Here is a 26,878-nt window from a genome sequence, read left to right on the forward strand (position 1 = left end):
CAGATGACCTCATGGAACTGCAAAAATTGTTTCACTTGTTGTATTTGGAACCAATGATGTCACTTGATGTAAAAGGGACCATGCATCAAGGCCATTTCCCCGTTATGTTGATGACTGAACAATCTTGATTCCCAAATCTGATCCGAAAAATGATCAGAATCTGCGTGTCAGTGATTTTTGACATGTTGTATTTTGCCGATCACCTGAGAAACCGGCGATCATCAGAGTCCGCCAATTGGCAAATCGGATTGGCATTAAGGAGTCGGGGTTTCGCCCGCTAGATGTATGGCCCGCATAAGTCATCATGTCATATTCCACAGGATAAAAAAGTAACCATGTGACATTCTTGTCAATAAAATCACAAGTCTTTAAACTAAACTTTGTTCTTTCTGCTCATGCAAAAAAAGTTTGCAGCATGTTCCTTTGTTTTTTTTCTATAGAAGAGAGTTGTACGCTATACAATCTCACAGATGTTGTTTCTTTCCAAAACTGGGTCTTTAATGTTGGAGAAACTCAGGGTCCATGGTCTTTGTGCAAGTTTGGGACCATTTCTGTACAGCACAAATCCTACGTGTAACGGAACTACAAGGCTGTCAATAATAGATGGGGTTTAGTGAAGTTGGGTAAGTAGCTGGGACCCTGAAAATAAATCACTAATTACCTAATATGTTACATCACGTGGGCAAGTCCCAAAAGTGTTCCACCTTTACCCATTTCTATTTTATTGTGAGACCGAAGTGAAGCGCAACAGAATATGCTGGTGCTATATAAGTAAATAAATGTTAATGAATAAGTTACTTGTGTATTATTGGTAAGACCAGTGGGGTTAATTTAGTAAATCTTCTAAAAAGGGACAAAAGGAAAAGTGGCGACATTGCCCAAAGCAACCAATCATATTAAAGCTATCATTTTCTTAAAGCTGAAATCTGATTGGTTTCTACGGGCAACACATCCTTTTCTTTTTTAGAAGTTTTAGTGCAGTACATCTATTCCAGGGGATGTAGTTAGCAGACCGGCGGCCAGGATGCCGCCGGTCTAAATCCCGACGGTGGAAGCTCGACATGGGACTTAAGATAGCCGTCGAAATACCAATGCTGGAATACAGACAAGACAACAGCCTGAACGAGGTAGCTGTGAGCCGCGAGGGGGGGCATGGGGAGTAGTTTTAGGTTTAGATAGCATAGCGGGATTAGCATTAGGTTTCGGGGGAAGGGAACTAAGGGGGAGAGGGTTAGGTTTAGACACAAAGGGGGAAGGCTTAGGTTTAGGCACTAATGGGGAGGGTTAGGGGGAGAAGGGGGGAGGGTAAGTATACTTACCCAACCCCTGTCTGGATACCGACTATCGGGATGCCGCTGTCGGTATTTTGACAGGAGGCATCCAGACTGTCGGTATTACATACCCATTTCCTATTCCAGATTACTTCACGTAAAATAATAGGGAAAAAAATCCAAACAATGCCTAGCTCCTATTACAGTACAGCATGCAAGTCAGAATCTAGCTTTTGAGCTGTCAGAGGCTACATGGTTTTATGTTAGTTATCTTGCTTTAAATTATTTTCTCTGAAGAATGAAGCTGACAACGAAAACACTGCAATGTTTAAAGCCAATCCTGTACTAGCTGAGCGCCACATAAATCACTCACACCCTTTCCTTTGGCTAGACTTGCTGTACCGCATGCCTGAAACTCTTCTCAAGGAACAAAACCATTTTATGATCTTTTTTAACTAGTTTTCCGTGTAATGTAGAAATAATTATCATTTTATATGTGTAAAGCCATGTAGAGGTTTTGCAGTACTGTGTTTGCCTTGCACTTTAATCATTCAAAAAAATGCCAGCTTCAGGACACTTTATCATGGACGAATTCTTACAAATTATGTGCCCGATTCAGAGTCTTACGCTATGCCGATGTTTTTGCAGTTGGACGATTATCGGCCATCTGCGCATGCATCTTAGTCACGCGGAATAAGCGATAAGGTACAGTACCTTAGCCACTGGCAGCGAGTATTTATTTGCAATGTGATTGACCATCAGTGAGCATCTGGGGGTGTCAGCTTAAAACGCAGGTGTCCTGCAACCATTTTGGGGGCATGTCACATCCTGCGTCTGCGATACTGCAAGAAATATTGTTCCGGCATCTCAGTTCCCGCTGCCATTCTGCACGACCAGACAGGGCCGTAACTAGGGTAGTGCGACCAGTGCCTTGGCACAGGGCACCGCAAGGCAGGGGGAGCTGTTTGGGCCTGTCAGTTTTCCTGTTTATTATCATTCTCACTTTTAGCTTCCTCTTCTTTTATCCCCAGCAGCTCCTGGCCTCCCCTATCTCTTTCCTGGCCCTTACCCATGAAGCCATGGCCCTTTTTCAGGTGCACTCTCTTATGTCCCTAATTAAAAAAAGGGGGAGGAGGTGCCAATGCTCTCTCTGGCACAGGGCACCAAAAAGTCTAGTTACGGCTCTGCGACCAGAGTCAGGACTACAAACATTGAATGATCTGCGACTTATGCTGCATCTTTGTACGCAGATGCTTGTGTACGGTGCCAGTTGGCGTCTCAATACATATCCCGATGGCTGCGACATATGCATATTTTCACACAGCAGCTGCATACAGGATTGCGATGGTTGCCCCTTTGGCCAGGCTGTAGGAGCTTAAGCTTCCCGCAGCATGACCAGGACGTCCCCGTTTCCGAGACCGGTGACCAGGCATGCCCCCCGCTCCGCCCCAACCGCCACAGCATTAAATCATGCTGCAGTTTGGGAGGTCTGCGAGCGAGATCACAGGACCCATTCTGCACATGCGTAGAATGGGTCCAGCGCAGACCCTAACAATCGGAGATGTACATTCATTTTCGAATTAACATACGTCTCTGAATTTTTGCAAGACAACTCCCTCGTGGTTTGTTATTACATAAAGACCTAGGCATTGCCCTTAGCAGGGCGAACAAATACCAGCTTGCATAAAAACCTAAAGCTAACTGGTGGAGGATTTTTGGCTGCAAGAACAAAATTACACCCCCTGCTCTCTGAAATGCATCTCTTCTGGATTTCCAGGTTTACAATGCAACTGTATTCTATAAAATGTGTCAATATTTTCATAATGTTGTCAGTTAATTAATACGTAATTCTATTGTGCTTACTAATTCTATTGTGTTTATAGAACGGAACAGCCAATTATGAGAAGAGTTTGCTTGCCAGACTCTCTCTGAAGCTGTTGCCTAATTTGGTATTTTGTAAAGTGTTAACCCATGATGGGAACTGTTTGTTCTGGCCAAGAAATGGCCACAGCCCTTCCTAATAAAACAGCCGCACTGTGGGGGTGATTCAGCTTAGGACAGAATTGCAATTCTGTCCTTGCTAATATGCAAATTCAGCAGGTGGTGCATGACATCCCCTGCTGCATTTGCGATGCCAGCACTGCGACCGAGGTTGGGATCACCATTGCGACCATTGGTCACAATTTTTGGTGACACAGGGCCGCCAGCTTTATCAGGCTGGCTGGCTTGAGAGGCAAGGAAACTGCGTCTGTGGACGCAGCCCCTGGCCTTATCACTCCTGGAATACAGGGCGGACACGCCCCCGTTTCCGGGAATGCCGGCCGTCCCGGCCCCCGAACCGCCCTTTAAGTGCCTCTGCCTGTCACTTACGCAGAAGCATAGAACAGGTCCTGTGCACGCACAGATTGCTGATGATCGGGAATCTGTGTTCAGTGTTGCACATTCTTTCAATGATGAATCAGCCCCTGTGTCCATTGTCTCACTGTCAAATAATCCTTTAAAAATGTGAGGTGCCCTGATTAGCAAAGTAAGTACTACTACACCCAGGGTTGCCGATATTCTGTATGCCCCTTCCGGGAGGAAGCAGCCATAGCATAGCAGGGAGGCGTGGCCGGCCAGATTACCGGTATTTGTGGGTGGAGCGAGAGCATGGCCACATGGTCGTGTCATTTTGGCCCCGCCTACGCTACACAATGCATATATTACTGCTGCGGGTTTTTCTCTTGTTAATGCGGGGGCGGGGGGGTTGCCTGCCTTTCCGGGGTGCTGGGAGCTACACCCAATTTTTGGGAGGCTCCCGGCCGAATCGAGAGGGTAGGCAAGTATGCCTACACCAGTATAAAATGCTTCCACTAACTTATTCAAACTGAAATCTTATTTGATTACAACGAGCATTAAAATCAAACCTAAGTTGATCTTGACAAGTATGTAATTCCTAACAGAGGCCCTGGTACAGGACTGGTGCAGGACTTTTTTCGCAGCCGCTACTGCAAGTTTATGCTAATGCTGCAGCCGATGGCCTGTCTACAGAGACAACCACCAGCTGCGGCTCTAATCCACTGCAGTGCACTAATAGTAGCACCATCGATCGGACATCGGTTGATCTGTACATTAGAGCAATGTCCGACCAGGGGCGCTGAGAGTGGGGGGGGGGGGGGGGGGGGGGGAGAGTGGGTACTAATTACCCGGGCCTGCTGGAGGGGCCTGACGGGGGTAGCCCCCCCTCCCTCTTACCTCACAGCAGACCGCTGCAAAACTTTTTTTTTAATCCTAAGGAGGCATGGCCACACCTCCCATGATTAGGCCACTCCCTTTTCCCGGGCCCGGCTCTCAGTGTGCCTGTGTCCAACGGTACATGGCAGCTTGTGCCCAGAAGGAAACCAAGCACTCCAGCCGCGGCCGCTGGTACCCATATCCGCCACCCTGCTCTTTTGTAGTCTGGCCTGGGCAGCACTGGGCACGACTTGCCTGTAGCTCAGACATGACCTGGGTTGGACATAACCTTTTCAGTAAGCAATGCGGTGGCGTGATGTCATAGGTCATGCTGCCGCACATCTTCCCTGTGTCAGGTACACAGTGGACTGAACTACAGTGGTGAGGGGCTGGTTGCAGAGGAAGGGGCTGGGGCAGCGGCTGAGGAAGGTGAAGGGGGCTGAAGGCTGATGAAGGTGAAGGATGACGAAAGCTGGGGTAGGTGAAGGATGTTGAGAGCTTGGAAAGGTGAAGGGGGCAGATGGCTGGGAAAGGCGAAGGATGCTGAGGGCTGGGAAAGGCGAAGGATGCTGAGGGCAGGCTGAGTTAGGTGAAGGAGGTTGTGGGCTAAGGAAGGTGATGGTGGTCTGAGAATGGTGAAGAGGGTCTGAGGCTGAGGAAGGTGATGAGGGGCTGGTGACTAAGGATGACTGGCTACAGACTAGGGGTGAGCGGGTTCGGATTTCTGAAATCCGAACCCCCCCGAGCCCCCCCGATCCGAGTCCGATCCGAGTCAGGCTCGACTTTTCCCGCCTGACTCGGATCTGAAATCGAGGCAAAACGTCATCTTCCCGCCTTCCGAGTCTCGCGGGTTTTGGATCCTATATAAGGTACACACGTCGGCGCCATTTTCTCACTCGGCTGTGGACAGTGAAGAGGGAGGGTGGGAGTTAGGGCTGTGTAGTGTAGTGTAGTGTAGTGCTGCTGTTGTCCACTACTTCAAAGTCCATAGGGGCTGGCTGTGTTGTGCTGTGCTGCTGTTGTTAATAGGGGCTGTGTCCACTACTTCAAAGTCCATAGGGGCTGGCTGGACTGTGTTGTGCAGTCAGTTCTCCATAGGGGCTGTGTCCACTCCAAAGTCCTGTGCAGTGTCCCAGTCCTAAAGGAGTGCTGTAGTGTTGTCCAGGGGGTGCTCTGTCCATCAGGGGTGCTCCCCCCAAGTGCTAAAAAAATAATATATTTTCTGTGTTTGTGAATTGTGTGCGCAGTAGCCGCACGTGCATCAACAAAGTAGTGCCAAGCGTGCGCCTGTGTCATAAGTAAAGGGCCGGCTGGCTTGACCGTTAAGGGTGCTGTAACCCCCGAAAGTACACTCCAGTCCAAACCAAAAAAAATATTATTTTCTGTGTTTGTGAATTGTGTGCGCAGTAGTCGCACGTGCATCAACAAAGTAGTGCCAAGCGTGCGCCTGTGTCATAAGTAAAGGGCCGGCTGGCTTGACCGTTAAAGGGTGCTGTAACCCCCAAGTACACTCCAGTCCAAACCAAAAAAAAAATTATTTTCTGTGTTTGTGAATTGTGTGCGCAGTAGCCGCACGTGCATCAACAAAGTAGTGCCAAGCGTGCGCCTGTGTCATAAGTAAAGGGCCGGCTGGCTTGACCGTTAAGGGTGCTGTAACCCCCGAAAGTACACTCCAGTCCAAACCAAAAAAAAAATTATTTTCTGTGTTTGTGAATTGTGTGCGCAGTAGCCGCACGTGCATCAACAAAGTAGTGCCAAGCGTGCGCCTGTGTCATAAGTAAAGGGCCGGCAGGCTTGACCGTTAAGGGTGCTGTAACCCCCGAAAGTACACTCCAGTCCAAACCAAAAAAAAATTATTTTCTGTGTTTGTGAATTGTGTGCGCAGTAGCCGCACGTGCATCAACAAAGTAGTGCCAAGCGTGCGCCTGTGTCATAAGTAAAGGGCCGGCTGGCTTGACCGTTAAGGGTGCTGTAACCCCCGAAAGTACACTCCAGTCCAAACCAAAAAAAAAATTATTTTCTGTGTTTGTGAATTGTGTGCGCAGTAGCCACACGTGCATCAACAAAGTAGTGCCAAGCGTGCGCCTGTGTCATAAGTAAAGGGCCGGCTGGCTTGACCGTTAAGGGTGCTGTAACCCCCGAAAGTACACTCCAGTCCAAACCAAAAAAAAAATTATTTTCTGTGTTTGTGAATTGTGTGCGCAGTAGCCGCACGTGCATCAACAAAGTAGTGCCAAGCGTGCGCCTGTGTCATAAGTAAAGGGCCGGCTGGCTTGACCGTTAAGGGTGCTGTAACCCCCAAAGTACACTCCAGTCCAAACCAAAAAAAAATTATTTTCTGTGTTTGTGAATTGTGTGCGCAGTAGCCGCACGTGCATCAACAAAGTAGTGCCAAGCGTGCGCCTGTGTCATAAGTAAAGGGCCGGCTGGCTTGACCGTTAAGGGTGCTGTAACCCCCGAAAGTACACTCCAGTCCAAACCAAAAAAAAAATTATTTTCTGTGTTTGTGAATTGTGTGCGCAGTAGCCACACGTGCATCAACAAAGTAGTGCCAAGCGTGCGCCTGTGTCATAAGTAAAGGGCCGGCTGGCTTGACCGTTAAGGGTGCTGTAACCCCCGAAAGTACACTCCAGTCCAAACCAAAAAAAAAATTATTTTCTGTGTTTGTGAATTGTGTGCGCAGTAGCCACACGTGCATCAACAAAGTAGTGCCAAGCGTGCGCCTGTGTCATAAGTAAAGGGCCGGCTGGCTTGACCGTTAAGGGTGCTGTAACCCCCGAAAGTACACTCCAGTCCAAACCAAAAAAAAAATTATTTTCTGTGTTTGTGAATTGTGTGCGCAGTAGCCGCACGTGCATCAACAAAGTAGTGCCAAGCGTGCGCCTGTGTCATAAGTAAAGGGCCGGCTGGCTTGACCGTTAAGGGTGCTGTAACCCCCGAAAGTACACTCCAGTCCAAACCAAAAAAAAAATTATTTTCTGTGTTTGTGAATTGTGTGCGCAGTAGCCGCACGTGCATCAACAAAGTAGTGCCAAGCGTGCGCCTGTGTCATAAGTAAAGGGCCGGCTGGCTTGACCGTTAAAGGGTGCTGTAACCCCCGAAAGTACACTCCAGTCCAAACCAAAAAAAAATTATTTTCTGTGTTTGTGAATTGTGTGCGCAGTAGCCGCACGTGCATCAACAAAGTAGTGCCAAGAGTGCGCCTGTGTCATAAGTAAAGGGCCGGCTGGCTTGACCGTTAAAGGGTGCTGTAACCCACAAAGTACACTCCAGTCCAAACCAAAAAAAAAATTATTTTCTGTGTTTAGCCGCACGTATATATCAAATCGATATAACATAAATGGAGGACCAAACTTTCTCCGATAAAAATAAAATAGAGAAAGATCAAGAACCACTTCCTCCTAGTGCTGAAGCTGCTGCCACTAGTCATGACATAGACGATAACATGCCATCAACGTCGTCTGCCAAGGCCGATGCCCAATGTCATAGTAGAGGGCACATACAATCCCAAATGGCAAAGTTCAGGAAAATGACCTTGAAAAAGACATTTAAATCAGCTGAAGAGAAACGTAAACTTGCCAATATGCCATTTACGACACGGAGTGGCAAGGAACGGCTAAGGTCGATCCCTAGTATGTTCATGACTAGTGGTTCAGCTTCACATGACGATGGAAGCCCTCCTCCCACTAAAAAAATCAAAAGAGTTAAGCTGGCAAAAGCACAGCGAAGAACTGTGCTTTCTAAGAAGATATCACAAATCCCCAAGGAGAGTCCAAGTGTGGTGGTGGTTGCGATGCCTGACCTTCCCAGCACTGGACGGGAAGAGGTGGCTCTTTCCACCATTTGCATGCCCCCTGCAAGTGCTGAAAGGAGCACCCACAGTCCACTTGCTGATATGCAAATTGAAGATGTCACTGTTGAAGTACAACAGGATGAGGATACTGGTGTAGCTGGCGCTGAGGAGGAAGTTGGCGAGGAGGATTCTGATGGTGATGTGGTTTGTTTAAATCAGGCTCCGGGGGAGACAGTTGTTGTCCGTGGGATGAAAAAGCCCATCACGGTCATGCCTGGGCAGAAGACCAAACATTCCACCTCTTTGGTCTGGCAATATTTCTATCCAAATCCGGACAACAACTGTCTTGCCATATGTACCATATGTAAAGGTGAAATAAGTAGGGGTAGGGACGTCAACCACCTAGGAACATCCTCCCTTATACGGCACCTGCAGCGCGTTCATAAAAAGTTACTGTCAAGTTCAGAAACTTTGGCTAAGACCGTAAGCAGTCCAGGGACACCTAAATCCCGTTGTCCTGTTGTATCCAAGCGCCTGCAAACCACACCGTCAACTCCCTCCTCGTCAATTTCCTCCTTAGTCAGGATCGGAAGTAGTCCTGCAGGCCATGTCACTGGCATGACTGACTCTCCTATCCGGGATTCCTCTGGAGGATCCTGCATTGCTACGCCTACTGCTGCCGCTGCTGCTGTTGCTGCTGCTGGGAGTCGTTCATCATCCCAGAGAGGAAGTAGGAACACCACTACTTTTACTAAACAATTGACCCTCCAACAGTCCTTAGCGAGGAGGATGAAGTACGACAGCAGTCATCCTGAAGCAAAACGTATAACTGAGGCCTTGACTGCTATGTTGGTGTTAGACGTGCGTCCGGTATCCGCCATTAGTGCAGTGGGATTTAGACAATTGATGGAGGTAGTGTGTCCCCGGTTCCAAATACCGTCTAGATTCCACTTCACTAGGCAGGCGATACCGAGACTGTACAGAAACGTCAGAAAAAGTGTCCTCAGTGTCCTGAAAAATGCCGTTGTACACAATGTCCACTTAACCACGGACATGTGGACAAGTGGAACAGGGCAGACTAAGGACTATATGACTGTGACAGCCCACTGGGTAGATGTATCACCTTACGCAGCAACAGCAGCAGCGTCACCAGTAGCAGCATCTCAGAAACGCCAGCTCGTTACAAGGCAGGCTACGCTGTGTATCACCGGTTTCAGTAAGAGGCACACCGCCGACAACCTCTTAGAGAAACTGAGGGAAATCATCGCCCAGTGGCTTACCCCACTTAGACTCTCCTGGGGATTTGTGATATCTGACAACGCCACCAATATTGTGCGGGCATTACATCTGGGCAAATTCCAGCACGTCCCATGTTTTGCTCACACAATAAACTTGGTGGTGCAGAATTTTCTGAAAAGCGACAGGGGCGTGCAGGAGACGCTTTGGGTGGCCCGAAAAATTTCTGGCCACTTTCGCCATTCAGCGACTGCGTGCCGAAGACTGGAGCGCCAGCAAACACTCTTGAACCTGCCCCGCCATCACCTGAAGCAAGAGGTTGTGACACGGTGGAACTCAACCCTCTATATGCTTCAGAGGATGGAGGAGCAGCAAAAGGCCATACAAGCCTATACATCCACCTATGACATAGGCAAAGGAGGGGGTATGCACCTGACTCAAGCGCAGTGGAGAATGATTTCCGTGTTGTGCAAGGTTCTCCAGCCCTTCGAACTTGCCACACGTGAAGTCAGTTCAGACACTGCCAGCTTGAGTCAGGTCATTCCCCTCATCAGGCTTTTGCAGAAGCAGCTGGAGAAAGTGAAGGAGGAGCTAAGACGGAGCGATTCCGCTCGGCATGTGGGACTTGTGGATGAAGCCCTTCATTCGCTTTGCCAGGATTCCAGGGTGGTCAATCTGTTGAAATCAGACCACTACATTTTGGCCACCGTGCTCGATCCTAGGTTTAAAGCCTATGTGGTGTCTCTCTTTCCGGCCGACACAAGCCTGCAGAGGTGCAAAGACCTGCTGGTGAACACACTGTCAGCTGAAGCGGAACGTGACACGTCAACAGCTCCTTCTTCATTTTCTCCTGCAACTGGGGCTGCCAGGAAAAAACTTAGGTATCCTAAGCAACCCGCTGGCGGTGATGCAGGACAGGCAGGACCAAGTTTGGACATCTGGTCCGGACTGAAGGACCTGGCAACAATTTCTGACATGTCTACTGTCACTGCATATGATACTGTCACCATTGACAGAATGGTGGAGGATTACATCGGTGACAGCATCCAAGTAGGCATGGCAGACAGTCCATACCTGTACTGGCAGGAAAAAGAGGCAATTTGGAGGCCCCTGTACAAACTGGCTCTATTTTACCTGAGTTGCCCCCCCTCCAGTGTGTACTCCGAAAGAGTGTTTAGTGCAGCCGGGAACCTTGTCAGCGAAAGGCGTAGGAGGTTGCTTCCACAGAATGTGGAGAAGATGATGTTCATCAAAATGAATTATCAGCTCTTCCAGGGAGACCAGCCTCCAGAAGGTACAGAGGGACCTGTGGTGGTGGATTCAAGTGGGGACGAGTTAATACTTTGTGAGGATGAGGATGTACACACTGAAGAGGGTGAGGAATCGGTGGATGAGGAGGATGAGGATGACATCTTGCCTCCATAGAGCCAGTTTGTGCAGGGACACATTAATTGCCAGCTTGTTTTGTGGGGGCCCAAACGAACCAATCATTTCAGCCACAGTTGTGTGGCAGACCCTGGCGCTGAAATGATTGGTTTGTTAAAGTGTGCATGTCCTGTTTATACAACATAAGGGTGGGTGGGAGGGCCCAAGGACAATTCCATCTTGCACCTCTTTTTTTTCTTTGCATTATGTACAGTTTGGGGCCTAGTTTTTCAAACTGCCATCCTGTCTGCCACTGCAGTTTCACGCCTAGATGGGTCACGTGTTTGTGCCGCCCACTCGTGTCGCTTAGCATAGTCATCCAGCTACCTCGGTGCAACGTTTTGGACATAAAAACACTATTGTGAGGTGTGAGGTGTTCAGAATAGACTGGAAATGAGTGGAAATTAAGGTTATTGAGGTTAATAATAGCATAGGAGCAGAAAAACCTACAAATTCTGTGATTTTAGCTGTTTTTATGCTTTTTTTAAAAAAAATACAGATCCAAAACACAAAACCCAGAACCCAAAACACGGAAGGGTGGTTTTGGCAAAACCAATCCAGATCCAAAACACGAAGAAAGATCCAGATCCAAAACCAAAACACAAAACACGAAAAGTGGCCGGTGCACACCCCTACTACAGACCATCCCTCCTACCCCTGAGGCATCTACAGCACTGTCATCAAAACCCTCCTGCATCATCAATGACAGTGTGGTAAGTCATTGTGTATTTTTACTTTATTTAAAGTCTGGCATATTTTTCAGTTAACATTATCGTCCTTCACATATCACACATGCAGGGGAGTTATGTGTGGGTGCGACATTGGGGCTGGTAGTGAGAAGGTGGGGCCCCCAGAGACATAAATGTACTGGGCCCCGCGATTTCTGTTGCCGGTCCTGCTTGCTGGTAACTACTATGATGCTTGCGCAGATTTAAAACATCGGCGCTTGAGCCAGATGTTATAAATGCATCAAGCTCATACAAGTCTACCTGACTTCTGTTAACATAGAGGTTCCCAAAGTCCGACACAACAGTCCACATTTTAAGGATGTCCATGCTTGGGCACAGGTGATTTAATTAGTACCTTAGTCAATTTGATTTAACCATCTGGGCTGAAGCATGGATATCCTTAAAACCTGGACTGTAATGGCAGAGTTTGGAAATCTTTGGTTTAACTAATTTCTCATTATTGGCAGTTCAACTTAATTAAACACCAGGTTGACCAGATTATCATCTATACAGTGAGAGAAGCAATGGAGAGTCACAAATACATTTAGAAATGGAGAGTAAAACGTACAGGGATGTCAATCTACACTTCCAGATACACTGGGGCTTCCTTACGGTGGCTCTGGGACTCACAAGCAGAATCCTCCCAATGATATCATGTTTTTGAGTAAGATTCTCTCTAAAGCTAGGTACACACAATGAGGCTGATTGGGAGTCGCCCGCAGTGTCCATGTCGCATGCAGATGGCCGATGTTTTAATTCTGTGCATGCGCCCCAGTCACACAGCGCATGCCTCCTGATTGTTAACGCTCAGGGAAGCAGATAAAATTAGGACGCGTGGTAAGTGGATGCAGGCGTGTCGCTGTAATCAGCTGCACCCAAAGGCGGACAGCTGCTCACACAGGCAGCCATGGTCATGCAGGAAAACTGCACCTGCCATAGGGCATCCAATGGTGCGTCTAATGGTGTGTCTAAAGACGCACAGAAATGGAAATGCACAGCCACAAGATGATGCAAGTAGACATCTCAGTAGAACGAAAATTGGCGGCGGCATTATAAGAAAATAAGACTTCGTGCGACTCAGAATCAGACCCTATGTAATAATCAGGCCGATCAGTTGATTTCCGGCTACTTGGTCCAATAATTTCACAGTGTATATGTAGCATCCAGGGTCGATTGTCCTCCCAAAGCCAGTTGGGTGACATAACAGGATCTGACCTGATGCACAGCATTTCCCACGAACAATGTGCTGGATCCGTGCACATTATGTAGAGTCAGACATTTCTGCTGATAGTTCCTTCAAAAACGTCACATGTGTGACGATCTTAGTGCAGATACAGTAATTGTTCGGATCGGAGTGATAAATCATTACAGTGTACACTAGAAAACGTATGTTCTCAAGGTGATTTAATCGCTCAAAACAAAAACATAAAACCGGTCAGATCATGAGTCTAGACGCTCAGCAGTACACCCATCATTAGCTTCATGTGTGTAGCCAATTTGAAGAGTGATCCTGCATTGGCACCGGGTTCAGCCCGTGTGGGCCTGGCTAGTAATCTGACCTTAGGTAGAGAAACACCGTGACCGTGCATTTATTATATAGATAATTGTAGACTAGTTACTAAACTCTATTTGGATGGTGATCCTGTTATTGGACTGCTACCTTTTCTGCTGGATGTAAAATTTAGTGATCAGTGTATCTTTTTCCTTTAAGTTATCACTTCTTATTTGGATAGCACCCCGTAACTTGTGTTTTATTCAGCAAAATGACTGAAAACATTTAGACAATGTTATTTTCCAGCTGTCATAGAAGATAATGTCATCTGTGTCTCCATCATTGCAACACAATTGTCACTCAGTGGGAGATGTGAGCACCAGAGCCCTGGGCACAGAGTGCGAGACTGTAACTGTTCCAATTCTCATATTGTTTAATTTGATAATGAGAAAATTACAAACATAAAAACACACAGATAAAGAGTCAAAGAGGACATCCCAATGTATGCTATAATGAAAATGTTTTTTTTAGTGGTTGTTAATGCATTTACTATTTCCCAATAGCATTAATACTTGGGAATTACTAAGACAAATATGTGATAGTTTAATATTATTTATGTCATACTGTATATGTTTGTACTTAAAAAAGGGGTCATCACCACTTTGGGAGACACTAGTGCCAACACCCCTCCCATCCACCCTTTACCATATTGTTATGTTTTGTAATATGCCTGATACGAAGCTACTGTAAATAGGAAATATACAAACCATATTAAGTTTTACCATATATTCACATTTTTATGTTTGTGTGCATGTATGCGTTTTATAAGCCGTTTGCTTTTTAACTGGGCTTCAGTTTTACATGCAAAGAAATGATGGTGTAGAAATTCAGACTGAATTCTTGTTTATATATGGTATATGACCAGCAAGGGAAGACTGTGGTGCGAGTTGATTTGCTTGACATTTATTGCAATACTAACACTCGCTGGATGTATTACAGAGTATAACTAAAAGTATAAACAGAATTAATGATGTCTTTGGGGAGTACGAAGGAGCAGTGTAACTTTGGTTTTTCAGTAGGAATGAGTATTCAAACCTACTCACTAGGATGCGTTCGCTCGTAGCCTGCCGATGTTCACAATCTGCGCATAAGTCGCAGTGTGCGTGCACGAACCAGTCCATACGATCGCCCCTTGCACACAGATGCCTCGCTAGAATGAGTGTTAGGACGAGCCGTTTGTGGGTGGTGACAGGGGTTGGTCGATGGAAACAGGCAAAGATGTTGTGCGAACGCAGGCGTGTCTGTGCATCTGAACGCCGTTTCAAGGGCGTGCATATTTAAGACGCAGCATCAGCAGACACGTCAGATGGCTGTTTTACACACTGCAGCACTCGCAATGGTTGTGGTAGGGTATGGTCAGCCACAAGTGCTGCGTATGGGTCCGATGGTACTTGATGTTACCGATTGTTGCACACATCATCTCTAGGAATTGTATGTAACAAAGGGAAAGTGGGCGTCTTGTGAAAGGCTGGTGGGCATCTAAGTACACACCGCGATGGTACGCTAAGACATCATAGACATGAAAATGTCTTGCTGTGCGATTGAGGGATTTGCATACTTTAGCAGCTGACGGCTGCGAGCGAACGCATCTAGCGAGCGGGTCTGAATCAGACCCTCAGTTCCCAAACCTCTCATTAACAATTTCCATAAGCTAAATTTTGTTTTAAAGTCCCTTCTGAGTGCCTTTTTCTGTAAATACTATATATTTTACACACTGTATATACATATACAGGTTGCATCTCCCATATCCAAAATGCTTGGGATTAGGGGTATTTTGGATATCGGAATATTCCTTATTTTGGAATATTTGCATACCATAATGTACATTAAACCATCAAAAAGCAAATGTTTCACCATCTCAGACATGCCAAAAGAAATTCAGTATAAAAGGTAATGGCACTCCAAGTCTTTTAAATGCAAGAAAATCTTTATTTAAAATTTTCAAATATCTATAATGTCGACGTTTTGGTGCTCGCCGGCACCTTTGTCAAGACACAATGATTGTGTGTCTTGAGAAAGGTGCTGACAACAATATGGATATTTGAAAATTTTTAATACAGATTTTCTTGCATTTAATAGACCCGGAGTGCCGTTCCCTTTTCATCTGTATATGGTATGGGGGTAATCTACACCTCATATGGTTCTGGGCAGATTATTATGATCGACTAGCGAGTGCCGGTACATGAGTTCTCACTGACTGCACTACACTGATCACTAAGCAGTTGGGGAGGTATGGCCGTTCACTGCTGGTATGCTTAGTTCCCATGGCAGTTAAAGGGTGATAAAAGGTGGACCTGAGGCAGATAATGGGAAACATAAGACTAGGCACAGACAGTGTCTCTATAATGCAGACACACCCCATATGTTACAATACACTAAGCTTGGGATTTATGAACCAGTTCTAAGGATGGCCACTGAATGGTTCACCATTGATGGCACAATCCATAGAGACCATCAGTACTTTACATCGATGGCAGGACACCATCAATGTTTGAACCATCAATTGACATCACTGCTTTGGGTCACATGAAGGTGATGGGGCAATCTGTGAAGGGATGGGGCTATGCTGCATGTGCAGTTGTCTGGAAAAACACTGGCTCGTCTCTGCCATTAATGGTGGAGAAACATTGGACGTTGGCTATTGATGGCAAGACCATCTGTGGCTAACCATCGATGGTCAATGACTGTACTTAAGCACTTCTATTGCAAAAGCTAGTGTCGACAGTAACAGCCGTAGTCTACCAAGTGCATGCCAGCCTGAGAAGCAAGAGGTAAAATCTGAGACCTATCTACAATGTGTAATGTATTCGTGAGTGAGAGCCTGAGTTCTGAGAGAAAGTCCAGAATACAGTTAGATGCAGAACATGGTGCTGTCATCCTGACTTGTCAGTTAGCCAAGTATGCATAAGAGTGGGAGTGTGTGTTAGACATGTCCATCGTAGAGTATCAGGAAGAGCTGAAGTCAGAACAAATAAATGTGAGAGGTACCAGACATGGAGGTGAGATCAGTGCAAGATCAGAGTCGGGACTGAAAGAATAAGATGAACTACAATGTGTGTGCCTCAGAACCAAGCTCACAAGTCACAAAACTGTAACTGCAGGATCACTGATCCATAATACTAGCCACTATATTCTGGGAAAAGAAGACTGAGCTAGACCTGGTTGGCACAGATCAGAGTTTTCAGAGGTACTGATGTGTCCACATACTCCGTGTGTTACAAGTCGTGTTACACATAATGCGTGAGTGTCTTATTCGCACAGCAATGTGAATAGAATGCACAATCAGGTTGTGCTGATTAAAATGATATGCGGCATGCCTTTATTCTGTGTGCGACTGCAGGAGTATCTGCATGTGACACGCTACATTACAGTGTCAGCGGCTGTGATATTGTAAATAGCATTTTGCATGCAGTCGCACACAGAACATAGACATGCTGCGTATCACTTTAACCAACAGAATCTGCTTGTGTGTTGTAGTCACATTGCTGTATGAATAAGATGCATTTGATGGTAAAGTGTTACACACAAAGACGTTCGCCACTACAGAGTCATGCAAGGAGGCTAGATGTATGTGGACACATCTGTAGTGGAGGAAATACATATATATATATATAAAAAGTCTGATGTTTTAAAGCAGCAATAGTTTAAAGGCAAAATCAGGTTAGTTTCGCCCCTTTAAACTATTGCTGCTTTCAAACAGCAGGCAGACTCACCAGACTTGTGCTGATGCTTGCATCTTGCAGGTTGTTACATTTCCGCAAGAAATTTAATACCCCTTTTACACCGAAGTCCCGGGCCTGACCCGGGATTTGGAACAGGTTTCCAACCCAGATCAGACCCTTTAACACTGCGGCGCCGACCCGGGCATCCATTCACACCGGAGTCGGGTCAGCACCGACTAAGATCCCGGGTTGATGCGCGTTCACGTGCATCAACCTTGGATATTTTTAGTCTGTGTAAAAGGGGTATTACTAAGCTATGGCTTTTCAATGCTGCCGCTTGTGAGCTGTTCTGGACACAGAATTTAAAGGGCAATATCATTAAATAAAGCTGGAAACACACCATATGGATATATCTGCAGTTCGAGTGATCTGCAGATGATGGTTGTTCATACACACTAAACAACCATCGTTTGTATTCTGGCCGCGGGTCGTGCTGGCTGTGATGCGTGTCACGCCCCCTCCCTGCTGCCTCCACTGCAAGTGTACGCCCAGTCGGCTGACCACCTGTACACTCAGCATGATATATTGGCCATCGGCTGTGCAGCACACCCAACACAATAGGTCGTTCAAAGATATTGATCGGTCAGGATGATATGGCACATTATATTATATATATATATATATATATATATATACACACATACATATATATATATACATACAATACATACATACATACATACATACCCCTGCGTATGCACTTGTACCACCCCACAAACAGACACAAAGATACAAAAATGTATTCTGAACAGGAGGATAGGATGAGCAACTGCAGTTTATGGGATATATCAACCAATATAATGTTTTGTTCCAGGACATCAAGGGGACATTTGAGAATTCAAATTAATTTTTGGGGACGTGTCCCAGGGTCCAGAGATTTTGGAACAGCATTTACAGTATTGCTCAATGCATTTTTGATTACTCAAACAAAACTAGCCAGGTCTGAATTGGACAACCTATTAACAAAACTATACCACGGGTTCCTAAACATACCTGTAATTTCTATATTACACCATCTTAAAATAATTTATATTACTCTGGTTATTGCTAAAATATCATATATATGGGTTAATAATTAATAGAAAATTATTATTAACAAGCATGCCATTTACCATACTTTCTACAATCATTTATTTGCAATTTGCAGACGCGTACACCTACCCACACCACGAGGATTAACTATACACCCATATTCCATTCCCTTCTATTCACGCCTACTTCTCACCCTTTTCCTTTTCCTTTCTTTCTTCCTTCCTTCGAATACATTTCTTATTCTTTTTGGAATGCATATTGTTTGATTCTTTGCAGTCCAGTAATGTTTGGCTAATGTTTACGGTTTTGTTCTTAATAACGTTTATGCTATCTAAAAATAATGAAAAAACTAAAGCTGGTTACACACTATGCAAGGGAGTACCCAGAGGATGGGACATCACAATGGAACAATACATTGCACCGCCCGTACACACTGTACGATGGAGTGATGAGTCTTTGCACGCTGCATTTAGCAGCATGGTGTAGTTTCTCGCATCGTCCCATCTGCAGATGGGACGATATGGTGAATGACCCACGGGCACGTGCGATCAGAAGTACACACTACGCGATCCGCACAATATATTGTTCAATCTTCGTCAGAATTTTATATCATACGACGGATCACATAGTGTGTACCCAGCTTAAATGAAACATACATAAATGTATATATTACATATATTTCCCATGTTAGTAAAATGCACCAATACATTAGACGCCTGGTTATTTTATTTTTCCGTCTAAGCTAAAAGATTTAAGCGTTGCTTAATTTTAAGCGATGCAGTGATAGAAAGTCATCAAAGCTGCATTGATTCATTTAAAGAAACAAAAATAAATGTAAAATAGCAATCTCATGAAAAAAAAATTATGGCAGCAGGATTGGAATTTACATTTTTTTCTTAGCTTGTTTCTTCAGGATGCTATTAATAATTTATTATTCTGCACAGTGTCATGGACTACCATAGCAACCACAGTCACATGACACATGATGTAGTGACCAGAAAGCCTTTGAAGTGTTCTTTTGAGCTCTGTCTGGATAATTTACTGTAAATCCTCCACTTCCTTTACCCCAGTCTGCCTTCAGGACAGAACCGGTACTTTTGTGACTGGCAGCTGTACTTTGTGTCCTCCAGAGAGATTCTGAAATGGAGTTAGTGATTTCTAGGGGGGAAAACTATGGAAAATGACCATCCAATGCTTGCTTAAAAGGTTCCTAGCTTTCCATTTAAAGAAAATAAACCTTCTTGGTTAGGATTGCTGTTTTAAATCACATCTTCAGTTCACACCCATCTCATAAGGAAACTAACAAGATGAAACACGTCCCACATATTCTAGTCAGGCAAAGCGCTAAGTTTATTTTGTCAACAAGAAATAAAATCTCAACCAATTTTAGTACAGAGGTTCAAATACCTGGAATTGTACATAGGAGAGATACTTCTGCAGTTTAATGTCTATAAAAGACAACAAAGATTGTACTACTGCAATGAGTGACATTTCCCCCACCACACCTACAGTAGTTGTGTAATCTGTATAACTAGTGCCGACCAACCGACAATGCAGCCGTGTGAAACCTCCGATACTAAATCATCCCAATATGTTCTGTATAACATTCTGTACAAATGTATTTACGGAAAGGTAATAAAGATGTATTGTATGAAATTTCAACAATTGTATACTTTTTCAATACATTATTTATATAATTAAATAAAGGCAAATGAAACTGCTGAAGAACATCCTAATAAAGCAGGGGACACATAGGCCTTAAATCAGAGTCATCGTAAATGTGTTTTGTGGCTTTTCTCATTAGCAAGTTGAATTTGGACCACGTATAATTTTTGCACAGCTTTTTCTAGTCATGTGCTGGGCTGCGACTGAGAAAGTTGGAGCAGTGGCACCAGATGCGGTAAATAGCCCCCTCCTTGAAACGGGGACGTGCCCTTACGAGAAGGGGCATGTCCTCGCGGGAAGGCCATGTCTCCTTCAATGGGGGAGCGTGGCTTCACAGGAAGCTTTGTTTACATTACTCCAGGAGCGTGCCCAGCATTCCCGGAAATGCCGTGCTGCCCCCAGAGTCTGTGCCTGAGATGCCATCTCCTCCCGAGTGACAGGAGCCGGGTGCTGCATAATATTGTCACAGTGCAGACCGCACCCTCCCATTATGACATCTTTGGGTTGTGGCTGGAGTGTGTGTGGAGACATAGGCAGTGAGCATGCAGAGACGGGCAAAATACAGATAATGCACAGTTAGAAAGTCGAGTTATGAATGGTCGCCAGAAAGTTGTTAGTGTAACTGGTTGGGGGGTGGGGGTCTGACTTGTGGAGGATATAACCCTGGTGTAAGTAGCAGATTGATGATGATTTATAAACACCAATTTATGCAAAATCGCTAAAACTACTGGAACCATGTTTTTAAAAGTCACTTTACACTGCTTGTTTGAGCCTGCACAGATATATTTAAGTTATGTTATTGAAAAAATAAACTATTTGTATCTGCTTGGCATTTGAGATGATCCAAGTCACTTGGGTACTTGTTATCTGTACTATCCGGCCACTACCTGTAATGTGTTTCCACTGCGAAACTTAATATTTTCACTACTGAATGTGAAGCCACGCCTCCAGATATATCTGACCCAGTCATGTGAAGGTGGTGGAGCCGCTGCTACAAACTTGAAACCAACTCTGAAAGACAGTAGACTTTCTGTGACCTATTCAAACTACTGTAGTGTTTCCCAAACTGGGTCCTCAAGGTACTCTAATGGTACGTACACACTGAGTACGACATCGTAATCGTGCAAACGCTCAGTAATCGTGCACCTTTATGTCAGGAGCAACCAGCGATGCACGCTCCCGCTGGTAATTTCAGACATTGTCCATCGCCTGAACATGCAGGCCAATCTGTCGATACCGACAGATTGGCATGTTTAGGAATGATGGAATGTGCCTGCAATGAATGACTGATCATTCAGTGCAGACACTACAGGTGATCAGGAACGACGGTACGATTATGATGTCGTAATCATACGGTCTTTCCTGATCGCCCAGTGTGTACGCACCATAACAGTCATCGATATAATGATAACCATGATTGAGAAGATATAATTAGTTAAATCAAATTGATTGAGGTACTAAGTTACCTGTGCCTATGCATGTTTAGTCTTAAAACCTGGACCATTAGGGAGTTTGGGTATCAATGCGCTACTGTATTTGCCTCTAATACCCCTTTCACACTGCCATCAAATAATCCGGGTTATTGCACATGAACACGCAGCAACCCATGTTACTGTGCATTGTGAAAGAGCCCAGTTGAAATACCCCGGGTTGACCCGCCATTTAAACTCTGGTAATGAGCAGGGTTGAACACGAGTTCAAGCGCCGGCTCAGCAGTGATGGTGGCGACATAATCGGACGGCATTATTACCGGGTTGGGTCGCCGTTCTGGAAGGGGTCTCAGGCGGGTCACACCCGGGATGGACGCGTGTACAAATCCTGGGTGCGACCCGCCATTTGTTATGTGAAAGGAGTAAAACTCTCAATAAGGCCCTAATCAGGAATGTAAATAAAAAAAAACAGTATACATTAAAGCAATATATACAATGCAGGAACTAAAGATGAAGAATTGTGGACAAATAAAATAAATTGAAGAAGTTTGACAGATTAAACACTTAAATCATTAAGTAACTATTTGACACGTTAACAGTTACTAATAGCTTTGACTCCACTTGCGAATAGTTAAATCACAAAACCAACCACCCCTATATAGAACATCAGTGCCCCTTCCATGCGAATTACCGATTTACAGCCTACCTGTGTTAGGGGTAGATTTTGGAGAAAGATAAAATGGATGGAGATAAAGTACCAACCAGTCAGCTCCTGTCATTTTTCAGACACAGCCTGTAAAGTGACAGTTAGGAGCTGATTGGTTGGTACTTTCTCTGTCCACTTTCTCTCTCTCCAAAGCTTAGTACATCTCCCCCTTAGTCTTTAGGTACTAGATGCATCTGATTGGCAGCAAATGATTGGCATGCATCTGAGTGGCAGCGTCCAATGAGGTGCTTATATTCAAATAATATATTCAAATAATACAGCAAAGACACTTTTGAAAATGTTCCAGCCACTGATTTATAATCGACTGATTAGTAAAAGCAACTCAGGCTTTCATGTCAGATTCACGGGAACACTCCCAACATTATGTCACTGGTGATGGACTCTTTAGACCAGAGTATTGGGCCCCATCCATCTACGATGGATTGCCGCAATCCGCGATGCTGCAACCCGGCATCGTGGGATCGCAGAAATCCAACATGTTGGATTTTCATGATTTGATGATTGCGATCAAAAAATGATCGTGATTGTCTAATAGGGGACATTTAACATTGAAAATTTCAGCGATCCTGCGACGGATCGCTGACCATCATCGATGGTGGCCGGCCGGTGTTTCCACCCGGCAGATCAGCATTTCTGATCGCGTCGTTGCATCGCGGAAACCCCACTCTGATGTATGGGCACCTTAAGTTACAATGTAGGCAGTTCTGCATTTGACAATCAAATAACTGCACATTTGTGTAATAAAATCTTCTCTCCCCAACTAGCAAAATCATAGGAACCTATTTCAATTAAATTGGCCGTCGGCACATGCATGATCTATTAAGCTTCAATGGCAACTTAATTTGTTACCAGGAATTCATACAAACAGGTAGTTCCAGTGACAACATTCCGGTACAGGTGTTTCCATTCCAACTACAAACTAACATAACCTGGGGATCTCCATAGATAGACTGGGGGGGGGGGGGGGGGAAGGGGCAGGCGGGCGATTTCTTCTAAATGGCAAAGGTCCCAGTAATGGTACCCAACAGTGGGTAGATGTTGTATTCCGCAGATAGAATTGTGCAGTAAGATTCTTCTTTAACATCGGTGTAGCTCTGTTACAATTTTGATAGCACCTGTAGAATTATATCTAATATTCTGTCATCAATCATGCATCAGCCTTTCTTTACAATTTGTGTAGTAGACTCATTTTTTTTCCCAGATCAAGATTAGAATTGGCTGCAGAGTTGTTTAAATCAGTAAGGAGAAAGCAGAGCTTTCCTGTAACCAATCTGTACTGGGAGGAGTGGAATAGATTTGCATTGGATAGACTGCTGACTCTAATCGAGGGCAAATTGCTCCGCTCCCAGCAATGCACGGCTGCTGATTGATTAGACCATTGTTCTAATCCCTTTGATGTATACATAATTGTGAAGTGGCGCAGTATTGATAGATCATGCTCACAATGCAGTTAAGAGGGCTTTATTTTTTTAGGATTATACATGGAACCGAGAAGGTAATTAAGACTGTCAAACAAAGCCTATGGAAGCCTGACATAAAGAACAACTAGTTAATTAACAAATAAAACAGGTTGCCCCCATAATGAAGACTTGCTGCAGCTCACTGACGAGCAGGAAAACATGTTTTTTATTTTTGACTAAATACAGTCTGACAGTTCATGTTAATGTACAGTTGACATACATTTGCAAGACCTGAGGCACATTGTCTCAATGTAGGGTTTTCCATTAAACGAGCCAGTGCATTATTACACCAGAGTTGATATGTGTTAGCCATCTCCCCTGGAAGAATAATGACCTGAAATAAATGAATGAATAATAGTAAGAAATGGTCTTTATTCTTTTTAGAGGTGATGACTACAGCAAAACCATTCAGGCAGGGTGTGGACAGCGAACTCAGACTGACAGGACAGACATTCAGAGTCACAATGAGTGACGGAAACAGGGGCAAGCTCACAATGAGTGACAGGTAGGCAGAATGGTACAAATTGGAAGCAATGTCCACAGTGAAAAAAAACTAATTATCCCAGCTTCTTATCAGAGTAGTCCTGATGCTTCCATACATGACAGCCCCTCTAGATACATATAGGTTATTATAGTGAACACTTAATATAAAATAATTACATTTGCATCTGAGACCCTAAATGATCGTTCGTTGACTAAAGGAAAAAGCAAAACTGTAAAGCATCATAGATACTGCTAGAAATAAAAACATGTAAGCCTGCAGTGGAAAATAATTTAGAAATAAACTGTTTAATGCAAGACATTATAAACTGCCCATCTTTTTCTTATAGCCAAGTGCACTGCTGCTATTGACAAACCGATGTTTATCTGTCCTTTAGAACAGAATAGTTATTATGTAACTGGAAAACCATTCTAGAATTCCAGACTTCAGCAGCTGAGCACCTGTTACTGCTGCATGGGGCTGGGTGATAAAGAATATACTGTAAACCAGAGGTTCCCAAACACGGTCCTCAAGGCGTCCCAACAGTTAAGGTTTTAGAGATATCCATGGTTGAGCACAGGTGACTTAATTAGTACCTCAGTCAATTTGATTTAACCACCTGTGCTCAGCCATGGATCTCTCTAAAACCTGAACTGTTGGGGAGCCTTGAGGACAGTGTTTGGGAACCTCTGCTGTAAACAATTGAAAAGTCCAAATAAGATAATGCACAGGTTCTCAAGCTCGGTCCTCAGGACCCCAAACAGTGCATGTTTTCCAGGTTTGCTCCACCTGCAAATCTTTTAAAATGTGTCAGTGAGTAATGAATACACCCGTGCACCTGCTCTGTGATCTAGAAAATGTGAACTGTGTGGGCTCCTAAGAACCACTGAGATAATGTAAGATGATTCTGACACTACAGGGGCAACTCAGAATCTCAGCTAGGTATGCTTGCTGCTGTAATAAGCCAAACTATGTTGTGATACAAAACACTGTTGTATGCAATCATAGGAGCTATAGGGCAGACACTGCAAATTTCTGGATTTCTACATGTGGCACTGTCACCAGAATGATACAGTAGGTCATCATTTTTGGTTTTGGATAAAAACTACTGAAAACAATATCTTAGAACCCATTAACAATTGTATGTTCTGTAGATTAAGCCAACAAAGGGTTAAGGACATAACAGATACTGGAGGCATTGCTGTCAAATAGATTCTTTAGCTGCAAAGGTGTCATTTGCTTCCAAAATCATTTTCTTTTTACCTGTTGAGACCGAAAGTACTAGTGCATTTCCACCCCATGAGACTGGCAGCCCCTGGAGGCTATTTACTAAATGAGTATGATTTATTCCCCAAGCATCATGAATCTATTTTTACATCCAACAGCCATAAGGGGGTATTTATCAAAGCTGGGAGAGAGATAAAATTGTACAAAATAAATTACCAACCAATCAGCTCCTATCATTTTTTAAACACAGCCTGCAAAATGTAAATTGGAAGCCGATTGGTTAGTAGCTCTCACAATTCATCTCTCTCCCAGCTTTGATAAATAGCCCCTGTGTTTTGTTTTTATTTTTTGTAGTCAGAATGGCCACAGATCTACCAAGCTGGTGGAAATGTTATACTGTCAGCAATCCCACCATACAATATATAATCCAGGTAAAGACTAGACATCAATACACCCACAGAATACATACTACCAAGATTCTTACCTATTATTCAAAAAAAAAAGTTCAGGGTTTGAAAGATTCACTATATTAGAGTACAAGTTTTATGAAAAGTCATACCAATTCTTATGTACTTGGCGGGAATGTGCATAATTAAGGATACAGTACATGATTCATCCATAAAAAAAAAAAAAAAAAAAAAAACACATTCAGGTTGGTTCAAGTATGAAATAAAAATAATAACAAAAAATAAATACATCACGTCAATTTTCAATAAACACAACATTGTAATATCAACAAAAATAATACAACAACTTGTAAAAATATATACCCCCGGTGACCTATTAAGGACATAACCACAAAGCCAGGAGGGTAGAGTGAGATGCTCTGAATATAGGTGGGGCAATTTTTTTCCCCAAAAAATTCAGTATAATAATCCAAATCCTTCTGAGACCCATAACAGTGAGGGCACTCTTGTTGAACTGGGCTCATAGTCAGCTCTGCAGACCAAGGAAGTGCAGAAACCAGGTGAGAGCAGAGAGGTAATCTGCCAATCAACAGCAACAGGCTGATGTTCTGCATTCCAACACATTAGTTAAATTCCTTACATACAGCCAGTGACTTTGCCTTCACCTAGCAGCAATGTTCTGTGAAGTGAGATAGACGGAGGTGGCAGCTACTATGTAAGCTGGTGATAAGTAAGGGGGACAGACTACCTTAGGTTAATCTGCACTTACTGGTTCTGCCCTGCAGTTACCTAACAATGTCACACCTGATACCCTGGCACTGACACCCTACCCGTCACAAATGGCAATCCCTGTGCCTGCTTATAGTTCTTTCTTACCTGTCTGTGGCGCCTGAGCCATTTCAAGTCTGCTAGTCCAGGCTACCAGGGTCTGCAAGCTGCAAGCACTCTATATTTCTCTCCGGCTGCTGCTGGAGATCTCGGGTTGAGATTTCATAGCAGTGAAAGCTGCTATGTGCTTTACTCTAATCCGCCCCCCTTTCCTTATTCGTACATTTATTTAGCTTGCCTGCCTCTAGTGGCTCTGACAGGCTGAAAATCCATCACAGGCTTTATTACTGCATACTAGACATGTACATAAACATAGTTTTCAATTATTCTATTATTAACAGTTTATAAATGCGTAGGAATGCTAATAAATTGATTTCCCTAGAACTATTACAGCAAAGAGCTAGTAACAGAGTCTCTCATTGAGATTTTTTAACAAATATTAAATAATCTTATAGTAACAAGATAGGTATTTGTGTGTGTATATATATATATATATATATATATATATATATATATAATATATTTTTTTTATCTTCTGATCAGAAATCTGGTATTGCTAATAATCTGCCTGTTTTGATTGAAAATAGTATATCTGATTATGTAAATGGTAACATTGGTTAATGCGAAAATGCACAAACTCATCAATGTTAACATTAGTTTCAATGGGCTCTATATATAGAA

At 44.2% G+C, this 26,878-nt stretch overlaps 1 protein-coding gene across 1 annotated transcript in view; it reads right to left on the reverse strand.

The window, feature by feature from the left end:
- Window positions 1-26,372, reverse strand: part of PITPNM3 (PITPNM family member 3) — a 767,267-nt gene extending 740,895 nt beyond the window's left edge. The window contains exon 1 of the mRNA XM_088449478.1: window positions 26,246-26,372. Within this exon, the coding sequence (XP_088305604.1) occupies window positions 26,246-26,267 (22 nt within the window). The 5' untranslated portion in view covers window positions 26,268-26,372. The remainder of the gene's footprint in view (window positions 1-26,245) is intronic.
- Window positions 26,373-26,878: the final 506 nt, after the last annotated feature.

The sequence above is a fragment of the Taudactylus pleione genome, unplaced genomic scaffold (assembly GCF_031769625.1).
Source record: "Taudactylus pleione unplaced genomic scaffold, aTauple2 ptg000485l, whole genome shotgun sequence".
Lineage (NCBI taxonomy): Eukaryota > Metazoa > Chordata > Amphibia > Anura > Myobatrachidae > Taudactylus > Taudactylus pleione.